The 10,522-nt window shown below is 46.4% G+C and overlaps 1 protein-coding gene across 1 annotated transcript; it reads left to right on the top strand.

Annotated features, from left to right (window-relative positions):
- The first annotated feature begins 2,306 nt into the window (after positions 1-2,306).
- actr5 (actin related protein 5) lies at positions 2,307-9,737 on the top strand. Its single transcript, XM_063219953.1, has 9 exons — positions 2,307-2,715; positions 2,830-3,068; positions 3,259-3,428; positions 3,795-4,015; positions 4,486-4,647; positions 5,664-5,771; positions 7,205-7,344; positions 7,758-7,890; positions 8,704-9,737. Exons 1-9 carry the CDS (start codon positions 2,350-2,352, stop codon positions 9,130-9,132), a joined length of 1,968 nt encoding a protein of 655 aa, XP_063076023.1. The 5' UTR covers positions 2,307-2,349; the 3' UTR covers positions 9,133-9,737.
- The last annotated feature ends 785 nt before the right edge of the window (positions 9,738-10,522 follow it).

The following is a 10,522-nucleotide window of genomic DNA, read 5'->3' as shown; positions in this document are numbered from 1 at the left end:
TTTTTAAAGATTTTTTTTGGCTTTTTGACCAAAGATGTTCAGTCCAGCCCTGGCTATGGGGTGCCACCAGAATTCACTGCCCAGGGCCGGATTAATGCACACAGGCTAGATATGGCTGCAGCCTAGGGGGGCCCACCTGCTAGGGGGTCCCTGATTGGCCAGTAGGGAAGAATTGTACAATTGTGACAAGATGCAATATCGAAAACTTCATCTGTCCAATGGAGTACATGTTACCCTTAATACCTAGCTCGCAAATTTGACACAGTCTATGTAAATGTTTTTGCAAAATGTGCCTTCCGGGGGCCCCCACAGCTACCTGTAGCCTATAGGGGCCCCAGGCCAGCTTAATCCGCCCTGCCCATGCCCAACGTTTCCTCTTCCACAAAGGACTGGAATTGTTCTATATTAGACTCGCAGAGGTGGCAGGTGAGTCTACAGAATAGCTCTGAAGTTGACTGTGAGAGTAACAGGGAGCACAAAGCAGTCCTTTGTTGCCATTTCCTGCTTTTGTTAACGTGAAATGGAGGGAAAGTGATTCTCATTTGTCATTGGGAAAACAAAGCACACCACAACACACACTGGAGAGCAGTGCCCACCTTGAAATTTGACCCATCAGATCCAGAACCGGTGGCACCTGGTGAGCAGTGGGCACAGTGCCATACAGTTTCAATTGGGCCCTAGGCAAAGGGGACATGGGGCCCTTTACCACTCCTCAAACTGTTGGGGAGGGATCCTCTCGAGGGGATTTCAATAAGTATGTCAATGCACTTTTCAGTTATAGAATTTAGGGAAATGCTACTGACAAAGCGCGCTACTCTTAAAAAAATATATATTAGTGATTCAAGGGCCCTGGTGAGGGCCCCGTGGCCAGTAGGCTAAAGTGTGACTGAGTTACCAGTATGAAGGGGAACCACACAGTGTGTTTGTGTGTGTGTGTGTGTGTGTGTGTGTGTGTGTGTGGGGGGGGGGGGGGTTGGGTGTTCATTGGAGCTGATCGTACGTAGGGTCCACAATTTGCTGCTACAACTCTGGCCCTGGGGCAATTGCCTAGTTCACCTGCCTGGTTGTGACAGGCATATACTTAATTTCTTGCAGTTGGCAGACTAGACCTGAGACCCTCTGGCTATGGGTGTGCCACATTAACTGGGAGGTATTTGCTCAAGTGCAGCACCGACCAGTATAATTTGGAAGCGTATAAATAGCCTCCAGCTAAGTCCCCATTTTTATATAAGGAATTATTTATTGTGAAGAAATGGGAGGGTGGATGGGAGGATGGGAAGCCATAATAGGGGGTACGTTTCCTTCTATATTTTCCATCTGTGGCTGAAACATGTTTGGCTATACAATACTGTGTTCCCCATCTATGTAGCCAATTGCAGAACAATTGGAGGTGCTCATTCCAGGTAGAGAAAATCTGAGGCACTCAAGGTTACAGTTTTTACTTATTATTGGGCTTGTAGTGTGTAGCCAAATAAAAGGTAAAACAATGCAACATTGAGTGCCTCAGATTTCCTCTACCTGGACCAAGTTTGAGAGCACAAGAAAAAGAAGTCCCAGAAGCACTCAAAATTCTTTGTTTTTGGAGGTGCTCATTGTTGAATGGTGATTACCTCACAACACCTGTTTTAGCCCTTCAGGCACTATGCAGATGGGGCAAGGCCAGGGATGTGCATGGGGTAAGATGGGCCACCTGAAAAAAATAAAAAATAAGGGAATATTATTTGCTAATAGTAATAGGAAACGTTGAAATTGGAGTGAAGATTTGAAACAAATAGGCCTAGCCTTCATCACTTAGCTGTGATGAAAAATGTAAAAAAATAATAATAATAATTAAAAAAAAAAGCTCAACTTACCCCGGCTCTTGATCTATTTTGAAGCTGGTGTCATGTTGGATAGGCTATTCAATTCACATATCCCTAAAATCATAGTTTACTTCACACCCAAATTTTAAAGCATGCTTTGCCTACATGGGGATACCAAGACACATAACCATTTAGGGTTAGGCCTACTTAAACTGCACGCCCCTTTCAATATCCAGGCCTACATCAAATTTAAATAGGCTAGGCCTGATAAAAACTTTGGTGCCCCAATATTTAACGTCATGAAAAAAAGTATTTTCCAATAGAAAATAAAAGTATTTCAATTGATGTAGATATGCATTGAAAGGGAGTTAAGGAACATATATTAATTTTGTATACAATATATTTATGCTTTGTCAGAGTGGTGCTCAGTTAATTTCTTTCTCACAATATAACATAGCGGAACTATATACGATGCACCTATCTGGGCAACACGGATGTATTTTGCTGCAACATTCAATTCATTGCATCCTCCTTCATCAAAATCAGCATGTCAGGCAACATATTCACTTTTCAGGATTACAAATCCACACCGGACCCCTTTTATGAATTGAATGCAGAATGTTTACAACCATCTCCCGTTCCCATAATTATAGATAATGGCTCTTTTCAAACGCGAGCAGGATGGGCATGCGATTCTGGTGAACTTTCAGCACCGAGACTTCAATTCAAATCCGTGGCGGCCAGAAGTCGTGGAGCGGCGAGGAGCGAAACTCAGATCGGCAATGATATCCCAAATCTCGAACCGCTCCGCTGGCTGCTTAAAAGTCAGTTTGATCGCAATGTGGTCGTTAATTTTGAGATTCAGGAACTGATGCTCGACCATGTTTTCGCGCATCTGGGTATTGCTACAGAGGTAAGTGGGATGAGTAGCCTATCAACCATGCTGGAAAGATCTACTGCATTTTGTTGTTTCCTCTCTAACATTCAAATGTTTGAATTCTTGTTGTTCCTCCTAATTTGGTTAAAGGGTCGAGTGGAGCACCCAATGGTTGTAACCGAAGCTCCTTGCAACCCGCTGCACTGCCGCCAAATGATGTCCGAGCTTCTGTTTGAGTGCTATGGTGTCCCACAAGTTAGCTACGGCATCGACAGTTTATATAGCTTCTACCTGAACAACAAACAGCGAGGTGTGGACGGGCCTATGACGGGACTGGTCATCTCTTCTGGTTACCACTGCTCTCACGTGCTACCAGTCATTAACGGCAGGTGGGCGTTTGATAGGATGTGACATGTTTTTGCTTGACGAATTTTAAATAGGAGATGTAGGAGGTGACGATGAGGATGATGACGGTGTGTGTGTGTGTGTGTGTGTGTGTGTGTTGGTGATGGTGATGGGATGATGACAATGTGGTGGTGGTGTGTGTGTGTGTGTGTGTCTGTGTAATGTCTACTGTAGGCTGGATGCGGTTAACTGCAAGAGGATGAACGTGGGCGGCAGTCATGCAGCCGGTTACCTCCAGCGGCTGCTGCAGCTGAAGTATCCGGGCCAGCTGCCTGCCCTCACCCTCAGCCGCATGGAGGAGCTGCTGCACCAACACAGCTACATCGCTGCAGACTACCAGCAAGGTATTCACAGACACAGCACATACATACAGCCAGGGTGCGATTTGTCGGAAAACCAGAAGGGGGGATATGTTTCAGATTTTAAGCAATATCAATGGAATTACATTGAACTGTGATAAAATCATGTAAGAAAAGTGGCGATATAAAGACCAGAAGGGGGGACAATCGCCCCCATCCCCCCCCTACAAATCGCACCCTGCATACAGCCACATGTCATCACAGCAGAGTACCAGCAAGGTGCTCACAGGATGGATGCATACTGCGAGTGTGTCTGTGTGTTTGTGTGTGTGTGTGTGTGTGTGTGTGTGTGTGTGTGTGTGTGTGTGTGTGTGTGTGTGTGTGTGTGTGTGTGTGTGTGTGTTCCTCCAGAGCTGGAGAAGTGGCGCAGCCCCGAGTTCTACGACAAGGAGGTGCATCGTATCCAGCTGCCCTTCTCGGCCAAGCAGGCGGGCGCCGCGGGGGCGGGAGCTGAGGAGCGGCAGGAGAGGAGAGCCAATCAGCTGCGTCGATTACAGGAGATCAACGCACGCCGCCGCGAGGAGAAGATACAGCAGGACCAGGAGCGACTGGACAACCTGTTGGCAATACAGGTACACACACACACACACACACACACACACACCAGGAACGACTAGAGAGCTCGCCATACAGGTACACACACACACACACACACACACACACACACACACACACACACACACACACACACACACACACACACACACACACGCACGCACGCACGCACCCACATGCACGCTCACACCAGGAGTGACTAGAGAGCCTGTTGGCCATACAGGTACACACACACACACACACACACACACACACACACACACACACACACCAGGAACGACTAGAGAGCTCGCCATACAGGTACACCATTGACAGTATATACTCTCAATGAGGTACACAGACACACACACACACACACACACACACACACACACACACACACACACACACACACACACACACACACACACTCATATTACGCACGCAACGCAAACATTTTATTATAATTGTACTAATTGATTGTATTGCTGTTCTCCAATGGCCACAGGAGCTGTTGGAGGAGGGGCTGCTGGACCAGTTCCAGAGGCGTCTGGTGGAGCTGAACATGGACTCCGCGGAGGAGCTGCAGTCCTACATCCACAAGCTGGGCATGAACCTGGAGATCAACCGCCAACGCAGCCTGCAGGAGGCAGCAGAGAGCAGGGCCGAGGTGGGCACAGGAGATGGGGGGAGAGATGGGGAGACGGGGTAGGTAGCAGGGCCGAGGTGGGGGGAGGGAGGAGGGAGAGATAGGGCTGAGGTAGGCACAGGAGGTGGAGAGAAGGTTTAGATCAGTGTTTCTCAACCTTTTTTGTCTTACGTACCCCCTAAGCCTCTTAGTTGTGCCATGAGTACCGCCTAATTAATTTTCTATATCATTTTCTCTGTCCTGATCATACATTTGATATAATAATAACACTTTTCCAAGTACCCCCTGCAGTGTGCTCGCGTACCCCTAGTGGTACACGTACCCCTGGTTGGGAAACACTGGTTTAGATGGACATTGCAGATGGGGGAGCGAGCAGGGGTGGGCATCAGACATGGGGGAGAGAGAGGGCAGAGGGCACAGGAGATGGGGGAAAGAGGGTGTAGATGGGCATTGCATATGGGGGTGAGAGGGTAGAGGTTGGCACAGGAGATGGGGGGGGGGCAGTGTTGCTAGATCGGACTGTTTAGGATGACTCTCTGCGGGTTAAAAAAAGGGCAATGCGAGGGGAGAAATGTGGGGGAGAAATAGGGGCCTGTAGAAGGCAGCAGAGAGCAGGGCCAAGGTGGGCACAGGAGATGGGGGAGAGAGAGGGCCAAGATTAGGGAGGGAGAGGGGAAGAAACTGGTATTGGAGATGGAGGTGGGGTGTGGGAGGCAGAGGTGGGTCCTGGAGATGGGGAGAGATGGAGAGAAGGTGGGGGGGATGTAGGACAAACAGTAGTAGACCATAGAACATAGGAGTATTTGGAATTTTGCTATAGGGCCGCTACAGAATTACCACAGAGTACAAATACAATGCACAGTTGATGTGTAGTAAATGGTGTACTGTGTGTGTGTGTGTGTGTGTGTGTGTGTGTGTGTGTGTGTGTGTGTGTGTGTGTGTGTGTGTGTGTGTGTGTGTGTGCGTGCATACCTGCGTGCGTGCGTGTGCTTTCGTGTGTGTATTTGTTTGTGTGTGTGTGTTGGGCTCTCCTCCAGGCTTTAGAGCTGGAGCAGTCCATGGAGGAGGGGGATGGGGGAGGAGAAGGTGACTCGGAGCAGAGGGAGGACAGCAGTGAGGCGGAGAGACCACTCACCACGTCCCAGGTGGGTTCCACAGCCGTCCATACCATGCACATGCCACCAAAGAGTCATCTAGTAGAGCAAGATACATCAAGCCAGTCATTTTACTGGATCCATGTAACGTCAGGTAGACGCCCCTTTCTCCTTTGGGAGACCTTTGGTTAGGATACCTTTTGGAGATTTTAGGTGGAGAATACTGTAAATGGAGTTCCCTTAAAGGTGGATTCATAATTAGCGTAACTGGCGCTAACCTCATTCATACCTCCCTCACGACGATGGCGTGCGCTCAAAATGATGTCACACGCCCCTCCGCAAGCTGGCGCGGCGCGAGCTCGTGCACCCCACATTTTTTGTTACTTGGCGTGCGCCACCAGCGACCATGCAGGCAGGCAGACAAAGCAGGAGTTGCGAAGAGAGGCTACAGCTACTGTAGGCTACTACAGAATGGACCCTGCATCATTTTGAGGATAATAAAATGTCCTAGAGAGTTATTTTATCTTCTCCCTTAAATGTTGTTCAGTGAAACAATTGTTTACTTTGTTCAGAAGCACGTTGTGATGGGCGATCTATTTATACATTCTGCAACCAGAACAATGCTCTCACATGGTCTTGGAATGATCTGGTAATGTAGGCTACAACAAAAATCTATGTTTCATTGTGGTAAGTCTTAAGTCAGACGTTCAGTAGCCCTACAGTCGTGTTTGGCTTTCTATTTTTATACATCTGTAGAATTCCAGCTGCGAGTTTCTGCCATTTCTGCGACAGATTCTGCCGTTTCTCTCATGAACAGCAGAGGGCACACTTCCGAAAATGCAAGCAAAATCCTGTAAATGGCGCTTTTGACTATGAATGGTCGGCCCCATTTTAATGGTTCTCGCGCCAAATGCGCCAAAGTGCGCACGTTAAGTATGCAGAGCCCTTAACACTGTAGATGGCAGTAGCGCACATCTTATGCAAGCCACAAAACAACACCACAGAAAGAGAAAGAAGAAGCAGGGGACAACGGCCCTTTAGGAAACTCAACTTGAGCACACTCCTTTGCGTTGGGTAGGCAGGGTTTAGGGTATCTCACTCTACTAAACGATTCTTTGATGGCACCTCATTGTGCAGGACAAAGGTGTATCTATCAACAGGGGGAGAAGTCTGCGCACTGCAAGTCTGACTGAAGGTGTGCAGGCATGATGAAGACTCTGTTGTGTGGAAACGTTGTACGTGTTTTAATAGACCTTCAGGTGGAGCTGCAGTGTGCAGAGTTCTACTCTCTTGGGTTTCACGTCAGTGCAAATAATACTTCTGATGCTCTTGCTTTATCCGTTGTAGGGATTGACACAATACACTAAAAAATAACGTCTGTATGACACGACAAAGCAAATTGCAATAAAAATGTTAGATCGTAACAGAAAATATACAGATGTTGTTTAGTATCATATTTATCGCCCTTGTACTCTCTTCCATAGCCGGCGATGAAGTTGGCAGAGTACCACCAGCTGTTTGTGGGCACAGAGAGGCTGAGGGCTCCAGAGATCGCCTTCCAGCCCTCCATGATCGGAGAGGACCAGATGGGGCTCATCGAGACGGTGCAGTTTGTGCTGGACAGGTAGACTCAAGATTCAAGAGTTATGTCATTGTCAACGAAATTGTGTTTGGAGTACTCACTCAGTAGTAGTAGCAGCAGCAGATTGAAACTGTGCTGCCTATTGCCAAATTTGATCATTTCACAAATATTTACTAAGTAATAAACCAATATTTACTAGTATAATCAAAGTACAGTAAGTATTGCTGCTAAAAATATCTCTGAAAAATCAAAAGATCCCCCTCCTCATGTATGGAAAGTGCTGGTGGTAATGTGTATCCGTAAAAAGGTAACATTTGTGAATAGGCAGCATGGATTCTGGAAATAAATTGCTAAAAATATTACACAGTGCACTTTTAATCAATCAATCAATCAATCAATCATAGCCATGATAAACAGGGAAAGTGAAGCTAAGAGTGTCTTGTGTGTTGTTGCAGATATACTCCAGAGCAGCAGGGGGCTCTGGTGGAGAATGTCTTCCTGACAGGAGGGAACCTGCTGTATCCGGGTGTGCAGGACCGCATACAGAGAGAGATGCTGGCCATCAGACCTTTCCAGTCATATTTTAAGGTGAAAAAAAAACCCTAATGAAGTTTAATTAAGTTTTTACTGTGACTGTCTTATTTTATCTATTTATTATCTATTTTCATTTGAGTGACTGGTACGTTAGCGGACTATAAAAGGCACCCCTTTGTGCAGATGTAGCTTCTGAGTGTAAACGTCAATTGCCAGTGTCCTTTCCATGGGTGCATGGGTGGGTCCATCTATCCATAGGTGTCAAAACTTTCCTTCCAACACGGGTAACTTATTTAAGTAACCACCAGTAAACCTGCACACTTGTCTTACGATTAGCTGACTCTGCACTTGTTGGATTGGTTTGTGGTGGGTTTTTAGTGTTTATCAGTAACAACACAGTCTATCTACCTACCTCAGTATGTACAATGGAGTAAATGGTGTAACAGCTATGTAACACTAGCCTGGTCCTGACCATCCCATAATACTACCATTTCATTTCGTATTCAAGGTCTGGAGGTTGTTTGATCTGACGTGATTGCAGAAAGCGGGAAGTTTGCACTCAGTTCTGGTTTGAATTGATTGGACAGCTCTCACCCAATCGCAGACAGTTACTCAACAACAATATAGTGCAGGCATTTTACTTCATCCTCATAAGCGCCCCCACCAACCTATCTCTTTGCTTATTGGCTGTTTTCTGTGGAGGGTTGGCCGGCAAGATCCTACCGGCCTGACATCGCTCCCCTGAAAACATTCCCCAGACTAGTACGGAGCAAAGTCTCTTGGCGGAAGTACTTTGGATGGTGCGAGGCTAATATAATACCACGTGCAAATTAACTTTTACTTCTGACACCTGTGTATCTATCCCAGGTGCGCCTGGCGTCCCGGCCTGCGGTGGACGGCTGGTACGGGGCGCGGGAGTGGGCCCTGCACAACCCCCCCAGCAGCAGCCCTGGTGGAGCAGCAGCAGCAGCAGCAGCAGGGTGGATCAGCAGGCAGGACTACGAGGAGAAGGGGGGAGAGTACCTGAGCGAACACTGCGCCTCCAACCTCTTCATCCCCATGGCCATCAGTAGACCCACGCCCAGAGCCAGCGAAGCCAGCTCGGCCACGGAGGGGACATCAGCTACCAGCACTGAGGCAGCTGCTGTCGGTGGACAAACTTCTGCTGGAGCCGGAGTTGAGATCATGGACACGACGACGATGTCATCAGTGACGTGTGACACTAGTGTGTCGCTTACAGACACCGCCAAGAAGTCATCTTCCACAACAAAAACACAAGCACTCTTGACTTCATGATTTGTAGTACAGCAAAATGTTGCCATCCCTCTGCAGCGGGCAGTAGCACACCATGTAAGGGTCAGTAGATGACCAGAACATGAACAGTTATTGGGTGCATGTGTATGTTGTAAGGCTACATATCGCTACACTGCCCTAGAAACGCAAAGTGCTGTAACTATGTCTACACCAACACTGCGTGTGCCACAAGGATACTCGTCCCTACACTTTGGCGCCATTATTCATCGGTGCCTGAAAAAATACACCCCACCCACCCATTTTTGACACCTGATGCAAGTTACATGCATCATCATTTCGCGAAATACTTGCGTCACACATGGTATTTTTTACACATACCATACCTAGCTCACGTTGACTATGTTAGCAGCCTACAATGTAAATGGAATGCTGTAGTACACACCTAGTGGTACAGGTGGACACATAGTGGATAGTAGTGTTGTGATTACTGCAGAGGCACCCAGCAGTGCTCTGGGAAGGTGTGTCTACTACGAGTAGCTCCTTCTGTCCTCATGGATCTTCACAGCACTCTTGCTGATGTACTTCATTACTTAAAAAAAATATTTTATGTATTTTTCTAAATAAAAATGTTGTTGTTTTGTTCATCATTACGAGACCCGAATCTCTAATTTGTATGGTTTTTCAAAATCCTCATCACTATTCTCTCTCTCTCTCTCTCTCAGTCACAGCAAATGGCAATATTCCAGGTCCCCCCTTAATCAGCAGTTGGCAAGTTTGATTAATTACTTCAGACGCTACATTTTGTCATTAGGCATATTTAATAAAAAAGTTACAGCAATACACGTAGATTTGACACTGTTCATTCAGTGGTACAGTACAGTAGAGTACAACATGGATTCCCTTTTTTGTATGATACAGTATCTTTTACATCATTATTATTAATGTTTAAGAATGTAGTTATGTATGACAAAACAAAACAAAAGGTTCATGTGCGGTGCAAAGTATTACAGTCAAAGTTCAGCCATCATCAGACTTCACATTAAAAAATCCCTTGCATCTGAAATTGTTACTAGCACTGTCACTAGCAAGCAAATGAATTGACGTAGGTCTGTTAAATGATCACTTGCACTTTACAGAGAACGAGTGGAGTGAGTGTATTCGGGCACGATATGCTATAAATATGCCCTTTGCACATCAATCTGTACTCTGTGGTAAAGGGAATATACGCTATATGTTGTATACATACTATACACTGTATTATGTTGTATTACAACACATACAGTACATAATATATACAATATACACATTTTCTATATTGTATCTATTTTATATCGTTCTGATCTCCAAACAAAGGGATTTCTTCATGACCTGAATGATGACTCACCTTGAAGCATTCAACTGTTTTCAGTTACATTCAAGTGTGGCATCTTGG

This window comes from Engraulis encrasicolus, chromosome 2 (genome assembly GCF_034702125.1).
Source record: "Engraulis encrasicolus isolate BLACKSEA-1 chromosome 2, IST_EnEncr_1.0, whole genome shotgun sequence".
Taxonomy (NCBI): Eukaryota; Metazoa; Chordata; class Actinopteri; order Clupeiformes; family Engraulidae; genus Engraulis; species Engraulis encrasicolus.
Note: the sequence above shows the minus strand (reverse complement) of the source record. Positions and strands in the feature narration are given on the sequence as shown.